This window comes from Alosa sapidissima, chromosome 23, assembly GCF_018492685.1.
Source record: "Alosa sapidissima isolate fAloSap1 chromosome 23, fAloSap1.pri, whole genome shotgun sequence".
NCBI classification, from domain to species: Eukaryota; Metazoa; Chordata; class Actinopteri; order Clupeiformes; family Clupeidae; genus Alosa; species Alosa sapidissima.
Window position 1 is genome coordinate 16,290,854 of NC_055979.1, and position 18,323 is coordinate 16,309,176.

Genomic DNA, 18,323 nt, shown 5'->3' on the forward strand with positions numbered 1-18,323 from the left:
TACACAGCAATACAAATTACAATAATAACTAGAATGTAATGCCAGAGGAATTACAATAGTGGATGGAAAGCTGCTGGCTTAATGTTGGTGGGGAAATTCCTTGAAAAAAACCCCCATTAAATCACTTAATCTTTGAGTTCATACAAACCCTCATACCAAAAGACCTTGTGTGTCAATGCGTTCTTGAGATATAACACTCAAGGTGTCTTTGACCTTGACATTTGACCTTTGATCTCCAACATCAATTCACTTCATCTTTGAGTCCATACAAACACTCATACCAAATTTCAGGCATGTATGTCAAGGCATTCTTGAGATATCACACTCAGAGTGTTCATTGACTTGACCTTTGACCTCCAACATCAACTCACTTCATCTTTGAGTCCATAAAAACACTTGTACCAAATTTGAAGCATATGCGTCAAACCGTTCTGGAGATATAATGCTCAAAGCATGAGATATGGCTGTGACTTTTATTTTGACACACTGGAAACACTTAAACAGGATGTGTAGTTTTAGGGAGCACCAGATTGTATGCATTAGAAGCTGAGACGGTTGAATCAGAGACGGTTGATAAAGAGTTTGACCATGGTTATCCGTCGGGGTTTTTTGAGTTAATAAACTCCATAAATAACCATTAATTTGTCATTTTATGGCTCCTCCCTGTTGTTTCCTATGGAGTTGTCCGAGCTGATGTCCGAGTCCTGTTGAGGCTGGACTGTAATTGGCTCATCAGCGTTCTAAGGGTGGCGCTTAGCGACAGGTCAATTAGCCCGGGAACTACTCTGGGAGCTTAACAAGCACAGCTGGCTTTAGGCCATTATGACATCACAGCCTTTGAAGTTTATGGGGGGAAAATTAGCTTTTTAACATTTTTAATCCCCTATTTCCCAAAAAGTATAAACTTTTTTAAAAAATCTGAAAAAATACATCTCTTGCCCCACTCCAGTAGCCTGGCGGGCCATCCTATATCATTGAAATGTATAGTCTGGAATCGAACCATTCACCTCGCTTAATCCAAGGGGAGGGCAGAGAATTGTCTTTCAAACTGCCTAGGCATGCAATAGGCCAGCGCTACGACCATATCCGTATCCGGTCGGCAAAACGGCAAATACATCCTTCTTCGAAAGGAATGACTTAAGTGCATTGTGTTGCTCAACTTTCAAAGAAAAGCACAAGTCCAACTCCTCCAAAGTTGACGCCAAGGCCGATTCAAACAACCGCTCTTCGTTCGCCATAGCCACCTTCCTTGTTGTTCACCGTTGCAGGACTGTCGTTATCCTGTTAAGCCCGCCTTAAGACTCTCTAACAAAATAGAGCGCTGTGATTGGATGACGTCCACGGCGTCAGCCAATAGAAATCCCTATGGTTTGATACTAGACGTACAGGCTGAGCAAATTAATTTGCCGCCGCTAGGGTGCGTCTAGATTTCTAGGCTACCACTCCAGACCTTCAGAACGGTTATTTCAACATGTCTGTACGTTAAGCGGTTAGAGTCACATTAATTCTTGAAAAGGTAAAAAGATAAAAAGGTTATAATAAGAAGAAGCCAGGAGATTTCAAGATAGTGGATTCCATCCACTATAATTTAAAAAATAAAACTGGTAAAATTCTTGGGCAGAAGCTAATCCAAGAGGAGAGACAATAGCAAAGGGAGATAGAAGCTGTCTGTTTACCATCTACATCCTGCCCTTTGTGCACTGTTGTCTAATAAAGGATACCTCAACAACACAGACAGACTTTAGTAGTATGATTGGAGGCAGTAGCGTGCTCAGTCCTCTGTTCTGTAGTGTGTTTGTCGTTGGGTGCTCTTTGCACTTTGCCTGAGAAAAAAGAGAACAAATCTCTTCGACCAACCTCTGTGAAATTGAAATATCTTTATTACAACTTGGACATGTCCAAAAAGGACCTAAAAATGTCCACGCGTAGCAGCTTGGGCCTTCTTCAGAGCAGACTTTAATTTAAAAACTTTAGTTTTCTTTTCACTTTGTTCTCTGTTTCTTCCTTGCTGAGAAATTACACTGCTCAGGTACAAATAAGTAACAACAGTTATGCAAATCCATATCTGCCCTTGGTCTCATTTGGTATCTGTATTAGGTTACTTCAGACAAAATAGAACCACGTTGTTCTCTGCACATCTTCTCCTGACCACCATAACAGACATTGTGACACTGACATTGAGGTTAATCAGAAAATTGCAGCTCTTATCTGTGTCTCCCAAAGCAGTAGCCAGTTGATAAGCCATTTATGGGCCTCAAAATAATTCGGCCCACAGTTTAGTACAAATGTTTGGCTCCTTAAGGGTTTTCTATAGGATAAATGCGAATCAAGATGTCTTAAATATACATCAACACTAACTGCACCATTTTAAAGCACATGACATGTACATATCAGAGGACCTAAAATGAGGTAAGAGCAGACTATAAAATAGGGTAAGTGTCCAAGGCAAGAATGAATGAAAACATTGCCATCTGGTGGACATGTTCGGACTTGCCAGGAAAATGAATAGCAAGGGGTTGCTAGCAGGTTGCTAAAGACGCGCTAGGATGATACATCGCATGCGCAGTTGCAGTAAATAAAAACCTCCTCCCTGCTAGTAATGGATGCGCTTTATGTTGTGCTTGTTTGGGGTAATTTATGTCTTAGAGGGTCAATCTGAATTGTTATCGTAATGCCAGGAGAAGTTAAATTAACCCGAAAGCTCGTACTTGCGAGGGCTAAAGCGTCGGACCTCGAAAGTGTCAAGAAGTTAAACTGCTGGTAAGTTGCCCACAACCAGGTGTGGTCTCCAACGTTAACGTTAGCAACCCTAGCAAGAGCAGTTGTCAACATCAGGGTGCTTGTGTCTCCTCTAACTTATCTATCTCTGCATAGTTAGTTCATTTGGACAATAAAATGTATGGCTAGGTGAGACTACACTCGTATCTTTTACTCGCGGCAGGCAAAATAGTCTGTTCAATGATTAGACGAGGGAATGTAATCATATTTGCTTAGGCTGGCGGTTATTAAGTTAACGTAACGTTAGTACTTGATGCGTTTTAGCTGAAGAAGAATTGGGAAGATATTGTATGCATGTGTTTGCAGCACTTCTCTTGTCTTGTCTTGTCCTATCAGGGGTGCCTCACAGAAGTGTTTTTCAAAGGGCTCAACAATTAAATAAAGCACATTAAAATTGTTCCTTACAAAGTGACATTGATATGTTTGTTATTGTCAGAATCTTTTTGTTTTGTGAATGGAGAAATGATAAATGGATTTTTTTCTGTTTTAATCAGGGGATGTAACCTGATAGATGTAAGTGATTACATTTTATCATATTCTGTAAATATGTGCTCTGTATAAGGTCATTTATACTTAATTACTTATTTTATGTTGAAATAACCCACGTAAGATGTTATTTCTTTATTACAGATCTCCATTTTCACTGAGATACCCAATATTGAGGTGCTGACACTGAGGTAGGTCAAGTCCAGAAATGTCTAAATATTTCTGCAGTAATGAAAGAATAATCAATATGCTTACTGTTTGTTTTCTTGTTCACATATTTTGTTCTTAAAAGTGTCCCCCAGGCCATAATTCCCTGGCATTTACCTGGTATTTTCTTTGACTTTAGTGCCAACAAAATCTCTTCTTTGGAGCACATATCTAGCTGCCAGAACCTCACAGAGCTCTATTTGCGGCGCAATGACATCCAGAGCCTCTCGGAGCTGTGTCACTTGAAGAGCTTGGCACGGCTGCGGGTTCTGTGGCTAGCTGAGAACCCATGCTGCGAGGCGGACCCGACCAAGTACCGCCTCACGGTACTACGGAACTTGCCGGGTCTACACAAGCTAGACAACCAAGGTCAGGCTGAACGTGGATTGACAAGTTGACTTGTTAGTCATTGTCAAAACAAATTATGCAACCAATAAGCGTATAGTTTTCATGTAACCAATACACATATAGTTTTCATAAATGATGGAGAGATGTAGCTATTGTGAAGAACTAATGATAACAAGCATGCTATTTTTTGTATGGATAACAAGTTATATGAAATTATAAGAAATATATGGATATGGATATGAATGGATAAGCTGATCATCAGAAATGCTTGAATGACTTAAGCGAAGGATAGGTCCAGATATATATCAGATATGAGTCGGTGGCCAGAAACGTTGTGGGTTCAATACCCAACTGCCACCGTTGTGTCCTGGCCTTGAGCAAGGCACTTAACCTTGACTGGCCCTTGTTATAATTGAAGTAAGTGAACTTTGGATAAAAGCGTCAGCCAAATGAATGAATAAGTAGCTAAAGAGGGACAACTGTTGTGTTGTTTCTGTGCGTGTGCTTCTGTGGCAGTGGTGACGGAGGAAGAGCTGGCCCAGGCCCTAGAGGATGGCGAGGAGATATGCACGCCTCCAGGCCCAGCCTCCGCAGAGTCCACCAATGGCATGACGGAGGCCGACTCCGAGAATGACCCCTTGAACTACAGCATGGAGGAGACCAAGTATGTCAAGATCACTTCTGGGGTGTATTCCAAGTAGAGCAAATTATCGCAATCGCAATATGAATCAACACAATTACCTAATTGCAAAAGCTACAAATAATGATGCACAGTTAATTTTGTCACATTTATGACTTGTATATTCGTGTCATCCATGACTGTGCCACTTCTGGTTGGTGGGTGTGCGTAGTGCGCAAGGGGCACAGAATTTCTGATTGGTGAGCTTCACAGTCGGTTGGGGGTCCTGTGCTTCTTGTGCACTGGGCGTGCTCACCAATCAGGGGTGGAACAAATTAAAGAGACATTTGCGATATTGAACTGAATCAATTCAAAAATCATATCGCAAATTGCAATTGCAGTATCTGTCAAAAAATTGTAATTAGATATTTTCCCCAAATCGGTTCCATGTAGGTGGTTAAGTAACAGATCTGGGGGGTATTCCAAGTACGTGGTAAACTCGGAGTAAGTGGTAAACCTCCTACAACAAGAGCCCTATGGCATTGTTTTGTTTGGAGAATGAAGCCATGCATACTTACCCAGGTTTGTCAGTAAACTATGTACTTTAGTTTGTTTGTTCTTTCTTTAGTTATTATTTAGGTTTACAAGTTCCTCTGGGTTACCTTACCAAGGTTTGCCACTTAACCACCTACTTGAAATCATGGCCTGGTTTAAAACTGATCTTTAGTTAGATGTCGTGCAAGTTTTTTTCTTTTTTGATAATGGACTTTTCTTTGGCTGCATTGGTTAGTAAAATCCGGGCGCAGCTGGGCATGAAGCCATTACCCCGGGACAAATTCTCGTCATTCTCCTCCCCGAGGGAATCTGGAGCAACCCCAAGAAAAAGGGTGAGTTGCACTGCACAAGTTTGTGTCACTTCACACAGAGCAGTGGGTCAGTAGGCTACTGTCGGGTGTAGTACATCTTTACGTATAGTGTAACATGCCAGGTCTCTTCCCTTTTATCTCTGCAGAGTCACACTCTTGAAGCCGTGCTTCTGCTGCTGAAGGATCTCAACTCCGAGGAGCTGAAGATCGTTCAGGCCGCCACTGAGAACAAATTACGATCCCGTTGTCGACACAAGGAGAAAATCCCCCTTGTCGAGACTTAACAAGCCATGGTGGCTCTGTCCAATAATAACCAACAGGGTACCTATAGTTTCCTTGATGCCATCTATGGAAATTCTTGCTGATAACCCATCCAATACAGACAATGCATGATGGAAGAATGACAAATACACTATTTATTAGGGTACTGTAAGGATCACCGTCACTTCAATGTTATCATTGGCTAGAAGCACATCATATCAAATACATATACTGTAGCACTTAATCCCCATAAGAGCATTTTCAAACGCTTGTTTGTATTGTGGAGTGTTAATTAGTATTTGTAGTGAATGACCAAGCTGCCTACTACTGAGTGCACACATTGCCATTTCTGTATGGATTTGTATGCTTTTACTGTATATTGATCCCTTCTCAGCATGTCAGGACAGAGGGATGTAACTAGCCATCAGTTCAGTGTTCACAGCGCAGTAGTTCATTCATTACAATCATTTCCCAGCTTTACACTATACACCTCTCCTGTGGTTTCGGTGTCCTGGTCTTCAATACGCCCAAAGCGCAAGAATTGAAATGGAAAGTGTTGCTTATTAACTTGTAATTTGAACTGTGCAGAGTATTGGCCTTACAGTCCAAAACGCTGTTAACTATGAAGAAAGCAGGATCAGTGTTCACTTGCATGGAATGAATCGCTCTGTTTGCCTTCATTAAGTTTTGACGCTTCTGGTTAGCTTTGGGATTGTGTTTAGTTTCTCAGCAAGTGCTTATTTATGGTCTTTTCTGGCTTATTGAAGTTAATTTTCTCAGAAATGCAACATATTTTTCTATGTCTTGTCAATAAACTGCAATTGAGATGCAAAAGTGATCCTTTTAATGATACAAGTACAAAATGTTTTATTTCATCAGCTCATGATTCAGTAATGTCTATCATTAATCTACAGCACAAATGGTCATATGTGAGCTGTTGTTGAACATTTATAAAGTACAGCATTCTGTTTCATTCATCGCGCACAGATGGCTCACAAGAGTCCATGCCATCAAGTCCTGTCTAGAGCTAGACATCACGAGTCCTACAAATGCTTGTCATTTTGCATGGAGTTTCATTTAAGTCTTGTGCTGGTTACTGTTCAAATGTAATGTGACATTTGTTTGGCAAAATGAAAGAGCATCGTTGTCATGGTGAAGAGTGCAGCTCTTCCCATGGTGCTTTCTGTTGGCCCAGTTTCGTGGACACATGCTCGCTGCTGTGGTCAGACCAAGGCTAGTTTTTAAGTCCATAAGTGAGGGTGTCCCCACACAAGTGCTCAGATCTTGAAAATGTCCGTCCATCCTTCACCCCTCCTCGCTCAGTCCATGTCCTCCTTCTCCAGGAAGTCGGTCAGAGTGCCTGTGTCCACAGGAATGAGCAGGTACTCCACGCCATCAGCACCCTGGGGGGGAAACGCACACGGAACACACACCGGACAAAGGCCACACTGTGAGGTTACACTGACCAAGGGGCATTTCAGAAATTTAAACAGCAGAGTACCGGTGCTGTGGTAACCGACGGACACTGCCAAAACCAAATCAGTGATTAGTTGAGGATTTTAGATTTACTAGAAATGATGAGTCAAAATAACCACTAAAGGTGCTAAGGTGGCAATTTAGATTATGTTGAAGCACAAACCACAATTATGTAACACTAAATAGAGACATTATTTAATAATTTAAAACACTGCCAATCAGCATACCAGAATTGGCAATCATCAAAGTTATCAACAAAGTCCAGACTCAATAAAAGGACCTCTTTTACAGGAATGACTCCATACCTTCTTGGTGCGAATGAGCTTGTGATCCCTGAATTCCGTCAGCTGTGTTCTGAGAGTGATGTCACTATTCACCAGGAAGGCCTCACGACAACGCTGATAGAAGTCTTGGAAAGACAGCCCTTCAGAAAAGAAAGAAAGTCACTATGAATGATGAGCAGTTTAGTTTGTGTAGCCTTTGTACTGCTCACAGTGTCCACACAAACTTCTTTCAGAGATCTACGATAAAACTTCAAGAGGGACCGATACAGTAAGAACGACACACATTGTGCCAATTGGCAAAACTCAGCCAGATTTGGTTTGTTGTGCATCAGATGGGTAGTGGGAGGGAATGTGAGAATGTGGAGTGTGTGTGTGTGTGTGTGTATGTGACTTGCCTGTGTATGAGGGGTTGTCTTTGTTCTCCAGCTGAAACTCGGCCAGCAGCCTGAAGATCCCTCTGTGAACAGGACACACAACACCGTGAGCAGGGAAGGACATGCGCACACACACACCTAACAAACTGGGACTTGTGTTGCAAAGGTCCTTTGTGACAATGACCATCTCCTAAACACAATGTGTGTAAATATCCAATGTGGTTTCAGGCATTTTGGTGACTCTAGAGCTCCCCCTAGAGTCACAGAATATTTACATTTTACCTTGCCGTTGTAAATACTCAGGCTTGAACCCCTCCCCCCCCCGGACATGGTAAATGTGCTTTTGTTTCGGACCTGAAAGACTAGCGACAGGCCAAGACAATCTTCATAGAGCTATATCTAATGACCAGGTAATGTTTCATGATTCTCGCGAGACGTCTCAGAGTTGCCATCAGCCAAACTGCAAGGCTGCTTTTCCGCCTGTGAGGGGCTGCCAGCTATGCTAGATGCACTACTGTCCCCATTACATGTTTGTTTACTATCAAATGACTACGAAGCTGTTATATTAAGGTAAAAAAATCTTATATACAGCAGTAATAGTGATGTCCACAGATCTTGATGATTAGTGTCTTCTAAGCCTACTTCCTAATGTGTTATTGTGCGATATGTATACCGGTATATGCATTTCTGAGTTATATATATATATATATATATATATATATATATATATATATATATATATATATATATATATATATATATAAATAACTCATATATAGTTATATATATAGGTCATATATATAAATCACATTTTCTGTTCTCCTCTTTTATGTTTTCAGGTTATTGATGGGTTTCATCAGGTCCCTTCCCACAGGTGTATTATCAAGCACCATGCAGTCTGCATTCATAATCTAAGTGTTTGATTTTACTTTTATCTGTGGAAAGGGACCCGATGAAACCCATGAACAGCAAAACAGGTGAACTAGTAAGTATTGCATCTACTGTACAAAATTAAACTGGTGTTTTTGATGGAACTGTGCAGAAGTTTAGAAGTTATAGAAGTTTGCCACTATATATAGTTATATGTGTGTGTGTGTGTGTGTGTGTGTGTGTGTGTGTGTGTGTGTGTGTGTGTGTGTGTGTGTGTGTGTGTGTGTGTACCTGGCGTTAGGCGTGAGACTGCGCAACACGTGTGTGAGGGAGCTGAGGGCCAGGGCTCCAGTCTGCTGCACCAGCAGTGAGTTCTCATAAGACGTCTCCTCTGTGTAGGGCAGGTAGGTGGTGGTCTCGTACCATAGCCAGTTATACAGACTCATCTTTGACTGGTCCCACACTGCAACACACACACACAAACACACACACACACACACACACAATGGTATTTGCAGCCCAAGAAATCAGAGTTCTCCCCTTATTCTCATGGGGGAAAAAACAAATCTAACTCTGTAAAGGAACACACCAACTTTTTAGCTAGTTTGCCGTCTAGAACAGAGTTAGATGAGAGGATACATACCCTTCTCTAGGTCCTATGAGCTGTAGGTAACACAGATTCTAGTGTCCAACAACCAAGAAACCTTGATTTACGGCACAAGCCCATTTGTCCATTCTGTTACAGTTTCAGCCATTGCACATCTTTGCTTCCGTTTGTCCCATAGGATGTTAAGAGTTTGAGGACGTACCAAGCGGGCCGTTGATGTGGTCTATGGAGGCCAACAGGTGCATGTTGGGAATGGAGGCCAGCTGCCCTAGGGCCTGCTGGGTCTTCTCTCCGCGCAGCATGGGGCCATCGATGTTGTGGATGATCAGGTAGATCTGTGTGTCTGGATCTGGAAAAGAGTCACGATTCAAAAAATGTATTTGTCACTTGTGTAATTGTACAGGTACAAGAGCAGGTACAAATGGGTCTGGAAAAGAGTTCCAAACAAATGTTTAAAAAAATGCCTAAGACATTTACTAGTTGTACAATAATTTAGTATGCATTACAGTGTTTCATTGAAGATTCACTTAAAGCTGCAGTTGGCAAGATTTTTTTGATCATATTCACTGAAACCGGCACTATGCTCTAACAGAACAACATAAATTAGCCGGTTTTAGAAAAAAACCCCGCACTTCTACCTCCACCTAGAACCTGTTATTGGTTTAGCAAAAATCCACAGCTCCTGGTTCTTCTGGTCCAAACAGAGCAGGGCTGTGTGAGATCTGACTGTCAATCACAGTCTGGTGCGCACTGACGAGCACATACTCGATGAGAGGGTGCTCGGGTAGAAGGGGAGGGGCATGAGAGTTGTAAACATTCAAAATTTTGGCAAAGTCCCCTCAATCTGTCAGACTTGCCAACTGCAGCTTTAACGAAACTGTAATTCAGTTGCATTTCAGCTATTGACAGATACTATGTAAAGTATCAACAAATAGCACAAACATAGAAAAAGTAAGGTTGTTTGTTTTATGAGTGTTAGGTTGGGACTTGCTTTTTCACCAAGTGTTTGTGTATTTTTGTGTGCACAATTAGCTGCATTGTGAGCGAAACCTTGTCCAAGTACTACGCAGGCACTAAGCGTGTTAGTGGAGTACTCAACAAGACCACAGAACTGAGACTCAGTCCTAAATAAAGCCGGTCTTGCATGCTCATGTACATTCACATACTATGGATATACTACTGCTCCTTGTGTTCATGTGAATATTGCATTTTGCGTACCCATCGTGTTAAATTTGGAGGACGTGTACAACTCACGCACTAAACAGACGCAGGATACACATGGCAGCCATGGTGCCTACACGTTGTTAAAAGCAAGTATATCCCTGGCCTTTAAGCCTTTAGCAAACGAAATGTGTCATTTTGGCCAGAGTGCTTCTGTTTAGGCCTGTGTGTGAATTGTTTTGAAAATGTGATGTCAGAGTTGATAAAAGCATTAAAGCAACAGAGAAAAACGGTAAATGTAAAATAACTTAAACATAGCACATTTTGGCATGAGTTAATGAAGTCAGTAAGGCAATAAGACAATCATGGTCCTACATCAAACATTTACTACATTTTACAAGTGATAACTGGGGGAAAACGCTCACTGTGGAAGCTCACTAATACAAGACCATGAAAAAGAAATTGGTCACCTTCTTTCAAAGTTTTCCCAACAAAGTCTATCTGGTCCATGGGGGTGCGGAAAGTGCCATTGTGCTCAAGAACTTCACTGGTGATGGCATTCAGGATCTACAATACACAGGAGAAACACCATGACACTTCTGCAACAATCACCATCACTACTCTAAATAATAAAAAGAAAACAATCTCTACCCTTTGGTAGCAGTAGACCTTTTACAAATATGACAACATTTACATTACATTTATTTATTACACGGCTCTTCACAAGGCAAGTAGAATGCTCCATTGACTTAAATGGGATTTCCCAACGTTCTAGCGGTCATTATTTCCTAGGAAAGGACCTCTGAAAAAAATAATGACCGTTGTCAATGGCAATGGAGTTTGTGCTTCAGGTATTTCATATTACTAAGCAAGGACTGGAACTTCATTCAAAAGTGAAAAGCAGACGGTTGATCAGCTGTGTTCTAAAGAATGTTTGATTCAAGTTCAGCGTGTGTTGCAAACTATTTGTTTCTCAGCAAATACCATGAGGAACGGTAACAAATAGGCTAGGCTATGTAGGCTAAAGTCATATCGTGGGGAGTTTATTATTTTGTTTTGGCAAGTAGCCATGTAATAAGCGGGATATTGTATAGAATGCCGGTCATTATTAGGAAAATAAGTCCCTTCAGAGCAGAACCCCGCTGCGCGTCGGGGTCCGGTTCGCCCTGTCGGGACTTATTTTCCCAATAATGATGCTTTTGTCAAACGCGACTTATATGTCAGTAATATTACAAGGGCCACTGTTCCTGGAGCAACTCGGGGTTAAGTGTCTTGCTCAAGGGCACAACGGCGGAGGCCGGGTATTGAACCCACAACTTTTCAGGCTACCACCACAGAAATATGGTTCATAGACATTTAGGAGGCAAACTTTAAGTAAAATCTGACTACAAAGCCCAGAACTACAAAAGAAGAGTTGAGAGGCTGAGCAGCAGACTGACCGATTTGAGGGTCATGCTGGGGAAGAAGCCGTTGACCACCAGGTGGAGGGAGTCGGACAACATGGAGGTGCGGAACTTCTCCAGCAGAAGCTTCTTCGAGCCGAGGCCGTATAGTAGCATGTTAAAGCCCAGCCTGAGAAAGCCCACATGCGCGCACACACACACACACACAGATGTGAATTCATACCCAGTAGATATGAAGACTTTGCTGACCTTGCTATCAGCTATGATTAAAAAAGGCTAAGTAAGTAGAAACCATTACACGCTCAAAACAGACACAGGCACACACAGAAACACAACACACAAAGACACAACACACAAAGACACACAGACCCACACACAAACACCAACAGACCCATGACCACAGACTCAATTAACACACAGACAACACACAAACACCCACAGACACAACACACAAACACCCACAGACCCATGACCACAGACACAACACACAAAGACACACAGACACACACTACAGATACTCAACTGTAACTGTAGCATCCACTTGCTGAAGAGCTTCTCGTGGGTTAGGTTCAGCTGCTTGATCTCTGTGTTGTAACAGGAAGGCTTTCCGTCCAGCAGCCTCACCAGTGTGTCCTGCAACGCAATAAACAGCACCATGAAAAAAAAGTCAGAAGCAAAAGAATCCGATACAATGTACTCTACCAGATAGTGACAATAATTTTAGCTAGGAGTTTTCTCTTAAAAGTTATTCACAAAGCCTTTCAGACCTACTCTTAGTAAGAAAAAAATAACAACTCCTAAACTAAGAGTGAGTCTTCGTTGCTATGGATGATGTCATTACTCATGCACGAGCTTGACTGAAGTTGAAGTGACCAACTTGATTGGCTGATGATTGTAACGCGGGAATGATTCCAAACACCTCTCTTACAATGATGAGTGACAGGTGACAGTCGGAGAATGCGTGTGCTACACAAGTAGTGCGAAGGACAGATGATGAATAACTGAATAAAAAGGCCTAGCCTAAATGAGTAAGGCAAAACAAATAGCCTAGTAGCCTAATGAAACATAGGCCTACGGATTGATGCAGTATCTTTGCAGCATTATTAAATTAATCTGTCACCATATGCCTACGTTTGCAAAGAGGAGAACATTTTAATTTGATTCACAATGAAACGTTACATTTAATTTACATGTTAACAATGAGTAGTTTTGGTTGTTGTTGGTGGCGTTATTGCATCCCTTTTATGAATGCAAAATTGTTCCCTCCCGATTGAAAGCTCCTGTTGCCGCATAGGCTACGCATTTCAAAAACATTGCAACGTGAAATGCCACAAAAAGCTGTTTGTGAATAGGTCTTATGAGTTAGGAGTCCTCTCGACTTCTTTTAAGCTGTCCCAGACTTAGGTGCTACTTCTAGGTCTAAAATGCTTCGTGAATTACTTTTAGTGAAAAAATTAGCAGTCCTAAAGTTATGAGTGACACGCCCATTATTTTTAGGAGTTGCTCCTAAATTCGCCACTTAGGAGCTACTTTTAGCCTTAAAATTATTTGTGAATACGGCCCCAGAAGACTAAAGATTGACGCATCACAAAGACAAAATGTTTGGTGCAAAAATCTGCCCATTTCTTGATTTTGCTCCGACATCACGCTAGTGTGTCATCTTCGTAATGTGATGACAACCAACACAAGTAAATGATATAGAAAAACAGATCATATAAAGCACTTTGTAACCTGGTTTATTATTATTAACCATTATTAAGATATTGATCAGCTAACTTTGCACTGACCCGGTCCAGTTTGGGGGTCTGAAGTCTCTCGAGGGTGCGGTCTGAAGTCAGGACCTTGGAGCTGCTGTGAGCCTCAAAATACTCTTCCACCAGATTAGGCTGAGGCTGCGAGGGACACACGAATGAAGAGATGAGTGGGTAACCGGCTGAAGTAGGAAAAGCGCTGATGCAAGTAAGGGGAGGGAAGGAATCTGATTGGCTGTTTAGCTCAAATATCAACAACCGAAACCAAAATTTGAACTGTATTCTTTACTGCTCTGTGTAAACAAAACCAGATTCTAGATAGATATATTATTTGTTGTACATTCTTATCCTATGTCCAAATCTACACATAGCTTGACTGTTAAACAGTAAAAGGTAAAGATCTGAAAATGCAGGGCAAAAATGTAAGGTATTTTGTACATCTAGTTATAAGTCCATTACAATCCACGAACTAGCTGGTTCCCTGTAGGGAGACATATTGTACTGATTTGACCATCACCTCAGGTGCCTTCTTGCTCTTCTTGGCAGGAGTCTTGTAGAGCGCGGCGGCAGCAGCTGCTGTGGCCGACTTGCTGGGGGTTTTAGGCTGAACCTCAGCCGTATCATTCTTCTCTCGTCCGGCGACCTCATCTTCCTCACCCTCTTCATCATCCTCAGAGTTGGATGCGGAGAAATCACTGTCGCTGTCCGACTTCAGGTTGGGAGCTGAGGGACCCAGAATGGTCATTTAAATGGTAAGCAAATAGAGTGGCTCAGACGGAGTCAATCAACAAGGTGTTTCAAGCACATGGAAGGGAAGGAATGGAAGGGCATGTAATCTGATTGGCTGTGGAGCTCAAATATCAACAACTGACACAATGTGGGCTGTATCTTTAAAGAGGGGTGGGGGGTGACGAACTTTCCACAATATTCTAATTTTTTGAGACACACCTGTATTATTTATCTTTTGACAAATTGTTTTAAGGCTGCTTTAGTATATAATATTCTGTATGACCAAACATTCTCCCAGACAGATCAACCAACCTGATAATCTCTTTCTCAGCCTATGGGGAGTAGTGGAGACAAACTGCACCTTCTTCCCCTTTAGGAAGAAAAACAAAAAACAAAATTAAAATCATGAATACATCAATGACAAATGCAAACCAACAGCTAAAGAGAAATCCAATACCTTTTGTGGAGTCTTGTTTTGAGTGACAGCCCCTAGAGAAAAAAAACACATACTGAAGGTTAGGGTTCAGCAGATGTCTCCTGCAAGATAACCTATCTACAGATTAGCTAATATAGAGTCAGGTCTTCCATTAGAGCAGCTGTAGGTCCTTCTCACTGAATACTGTGGCGATCAAACCTGACCCCCTATAATAAAGTAATGTAATGAAAACATGGCAGCTACATACGGAAGATGGTCAGCGTCTATAAATAACAGCCCAGGTAGCGCTGTCTCCGCCTCTCTCGTTTCCCTCTACCGGTGTTTCGTCTGCTGTGTGTTTGGTTCGCTGGTGTTGCCCTGCGTAGGCTGAACGTGACGACAGGTAGAGTGTTTTGCCTTGTGAGAGCGGCCTGGTTTGGTCCTTGTCTCGGACGCTCCGTGAGTATTGCCTAGCTTCAAAGAACTGTCTTTCCATTGTTCGGCAGGTTGATAACTCCACCGAGTTGTTCAGAGTTTTGTGCGTGTTTGGTCTAGTCCAAACCGAGCTCCGTGATCACTTTGCAATAACGAACTGTTTTATCATTGTTCAGCAAGCGATCACGGCAGCAAAGTTGTTGTTCCTGGCCTGTCGGCCTGTCTTGCCCCATTCGTTCCGTGATCTCCTTGCGCTGTAACTGTCTTATCCTTGTTTGCAGGAGTCACGCAACGTGGGTAAGCTAGTAGTTTTGTGCGAGTTGTTTGGCCCTTTGGTGTGCACTCCATTCGCTCCGTGATCCCCTTGCATTAGAACTGTTTTACCATTGTTTGCAGGAGACACGCAACAGTAGCGAGGTTGTAGCAGCTGGCCCACTTCTCTGTGTTGTCCTGTGCTCTTTAGAAGCGCTCTTGTTGTTTAGTCGTGAGCGGCGCGACTTTAAGTTGAATATAGATTACATAGGCTACTGGGGAGGGTTTCCTTAGGGGTTTTCCTGGGGATTATTATTTTGTCTTTTGGGGATATTTTTATTTCTACATTTTCCTTTCCTCCGGCGCCGGCCTGCCTTTATTGTAATCTAATCTAAACTGTAAACTGAAAGCAATCACGTTTGTGCTCTAGTTTTGGAGAGCTCTTCTTTTGTTAAGTGATTTTGCTATTTAAATGTTATTTTGTTTATTGGTTTATCCACACTGGGAGCTTTGAAGCAGTCGGCTATGTTGTAGTAGCCAATTAGTTATAGCCTGTTTAACCTGTTTGAATTTATTGTGGCCTTAGGCCGAAGAGGTCTTTTTTGACCGAAGATACTTTTCGTTTTTGGACCTTTTTGCGTCTTGCCTTTTTGCATTTTTTGTCGAGGCTACCGCCTACCGCCTCCTAGTGGCCTGACCTAAAAATAGGCTGAATGGACTGCTGCTGCTGTTGTGATTTGTTTGCTTGTGTGGTGTTCATGTGTGTCCTGAACAATATATTCAATTTTTGAACACACCTGTTTGCATTTCTTGAAGTCTTTTAGTTAGAGTTAAAACCATTTAATGTTTTGTGGTGCTTTATAAAGCTATTTAGTTATTATTTCTTAACTTTCGTTTATCTTCACTCTGTCTGAGTGGTGGTGGATAAATCCACCTGGCGCCCAACCGTTACGCTACCCCACTACCGCCACAATACATAGAATACCATGTGCTTCTGCAACCAAACTGTGATGGTTAAGTTCATCTTCAACAACAAAGTTGTTTGAAAGTTGCATAAGTGTCAGAGAAACAGAACTAACACTCACTCTTGCCGTCGGCCTTCTCTGGGGAATCTGAGACGCTGAAGTTTACACTCTTCGCTGGAGTCCGAGCCCACTCGGACGCTACCGAAGAATCAACCAGGGATGAGAACGGTCAGTCATGCAAAGGTTAAGAGGATCAGTGACAATACCGCATGAGACACCTACACTACTGTCCCAGTCCCACTATACCACTATATCTATACTTCAGGTGTGTAATGAAGGACAATAAATAGTGGCACCTCTCTGATAATGTTTGAGTCCCTCCCATCCTAAATTCACCTTAAGTGCAGGTTAAACTAGCAAATAACTGCGGTGCCGGTCCCACACACTCTTCTCCATCCGTCCCATCATTACCCATCCATCCCACACACTCTTACCCATCTGTGCCACACACTCTTACCCATCTGTGCCATTTTGTTCTTGCGTTTGAGAGATTGAAAAGTGAAGACGTTAGCGCCAGCTGTGCCAGTTGACCCATTCTCAGCTCCTTCTGCAACACATAATAAAGTTGAGCCAGACTGACATCCGCTTTGCCCTGAATCTACCTGGGTAAATATATCCACGGCAAGAGGTTATGTTCTGTGGCATACCTTCGGTTTCAGTGCCTAGGGCATCCACGTAGTCCTGCTCGTTAAAGTCCTCCTCCTCCTGCTCTTCTTCATCCTCGTCAGTGAGCTTCTTCTTGGAACCTTTCACGGTCACCAAAGTTTGAACAGAGGATGGTGTTGTCTTTGGACCTGAGGTGTGGGGGAAATATTACATAGTTAGGCTACTTACAGAATTACTTACAGAGAAAATTGTAAACTTTGCAGTGGGTTTGACTGAAAAGTTTATGATAATCAGTACAACCAATATTATGGATAGGTAGTACAACCACTTAACAGTCCAACCACCACATGAAATGAAGCATGTCATCTGCTCAAATTACGTTAATCAATTTCTTCACGAATTCCCACTAAAATGTTTGTCTGAATCCAAACTAAAAATCTAGAAAACATCGATGACTACAATACAAACACTTTTTAGGGTACCAACCTTCATGCTTCTCGACTATGTGGTTTAACACATCGCCATCCCCAATGAACCGTACTTCGAGGGAGGAGTTTTCCGCAGATCGTTTCAGAGGACTCATGGTTTGCATTTATAACTTTAACGTAACCTGTGACCAAATACACAGGTTAACGTTACGACATTCACAACATTATGTTCCAGTAAGTTAACGTTATCTGCACTGCTAAGATGACACCTTTGTAGAAAATTACAATCTTAAAGTCTTAACGTAAGTAATTCAACGTTAAAGACGATTTATCATAATGCAATCCGATGTCACATCTTCAATTTAACGTTAATGCAGATGGTTAAATCAACATAATCAGCTGTTTTTGTTTCTGGTTAACTTGTCGTTTCGGGTTTTGGACACATGGACAGTTCGGATGTCACTGACTGACACAGCCTAGTCTCGTTAGCAAGCTAACTTTGCAGCTATAAGCTTTTAACGTACATGCACTTTGAAAACACAAACGTGAATCCCGTGTGTTTACTTACAAAAGCAATCAACTGACAACAGAAGAAATGCTGGCAATTATCTTCACGTGTCATGTGCATCCATTTGTTGGTGGCCTGCTGGCTAACCACTTCTTCCGGCTTCAGAAAGAATTCCGCGCCACTGATGAAAGTTTTAGATCACGTGGTACAAAAAACCCACCCAATCAAAACAGACGTAGGCCTACCATAAAAAAAACCCTTCACTTCACAAGGTGATGTCAGAGCAAGTTTAGACATTCTCTGGTGATGTGCAGGACTTTTATGTTTTACTGTGTATGATTAAACTATGATAAAATAAAAATGTAGACATGTTTCACCTGTGAAAGAATATGATAATTGGTACTCCCTATGATAATAATGTGTGTCATTAAGAT

General features: G+C 41.9%; 2 protein-coding genes across 3 annotated transcripts; one reads left to right on the plus strand and one right to left on the minus strand.

The window, feature by feature from the left end:
- Positions 1 to 2,559: 2,559 nt before the first annotated feature.
- cfap410 (cilia and flagella associated protein 410) lies at positions 2,560 to 6,399 on the plus strand. Its single transcript, XM_042079846.1, has 7 exons — positions 2,560 to 2,760; positions 3,273 to 3,291; positions 3,409 to 3,455; positions 3,611 to 3,840; positions 4,336 to 4,483; positions 5,229 to 5,325; positions 5,451 to 6,399. The coding sequence occupies exons 1-7, from the start codon at positions 2,672 to 2,674 to the stop codon at positions 5,586 to 5,588; spliced, it is 768 nt and encodes a 255-aa protein (XP_041935780.1). The 5' UTR covers positions 2,560 to 2,671; the 3' UTR covers positions 5,589 to 6,399.
- On the minus strand, positions 6,393 to 18,065 carry orc2 (origin recognition complex, subunit 2). 2 transcript variants are annotated; one of them, XM_042079820.1, is made up of 17 exons: positions 17,950 to 18,065; positions 17,440 to 17,563; positions 16,995 to 17,141; positions 16,805 to 16,891; positions 16,408 to 16,485; positions 14,678 to 14,709; positions 14,533 to 14,590; positions 14,009 to 14,214; positions 13,528 to 13,632; positions 12,264 to 12,373; positions 11,777 to 11,909; positions 10,808 to 10,904; positions 9,379 to 9,525; positions 8,861 to 9,032; positions 7,721 to 7,782; positions 7,347 to 7,465; positions 6,393 to 6,968 (listed from the first exon to the last, which is right to left on the minus strand). In XM_042079820.1, the coding sequence occupies exons 2-17, from the start codon at positions 17,543 to 17,545 to the stop codon at positions 6,885 to 6,887; spliced, it is 1,743 nt and encodes a 580-aa protein (XP_041935754.1). In that variant the 5' UTR covers positions 17,546 to 17,563; positions 17,950 to 18,065; the 3' UTR covers positions 6,393 to 6,884. The 2 variants fall into 2 exon arrangements, with proteins under 2 accessions (XP_041935754.1, XP_041935753.1); XM_042079819.1 differs by having other exon boundaries at positions 16,805 to 16,894.
- Between the last annotated feature and the right edge of the window lie 258 nt (positions 18,066 to 18,323).

Bases quoted from the DNA above. Each gene is read 5' to 3' on its own strand.
- orc2 (XM_042079819.1), bottom strand. From the start codon at position 17,545: ATGCAAACCATGAGTCCTCTGAAACGATCTGCGGAAAACTCCTCCCTC. The intron at 11,910-12,263 runs GTTGAGTATCTG...GGGCTTTCTCAG, and splicing joins AAGTGGATGCTACAGTTACA to GCTGGGCTTTAACATGCTAC. The intron at 9,526-10,807 runs GTGACCAATTTC...ACTCTTTTCCAG, and splicing joins TGGGAAAACTTTGAAAGAAG to ATCCAGACACACAGATCTAC.
- cfap410 (XM_042079846.1), top strand. From the start codon at position 2,672: ATGCCAGGAGAAGTTAAATTAACCCGAAAGCTCGTACTTGCGAGGGCT. The intron at 3,841-4,335 runs GTCAGGCTGAAC...CTTCTGTGGCAG, and splicing joins ACACAAGCTAGACAACCAAG to TGGTGACGGAGGAAGAGCTG. The intron at 4,484-5,228 runs GTATGTCAAGAT...TGCATTGGTTAG, and splicing joins TACAGCATGGAGGAGACCAA to TAAAATCCGGGCGCAGCTGG.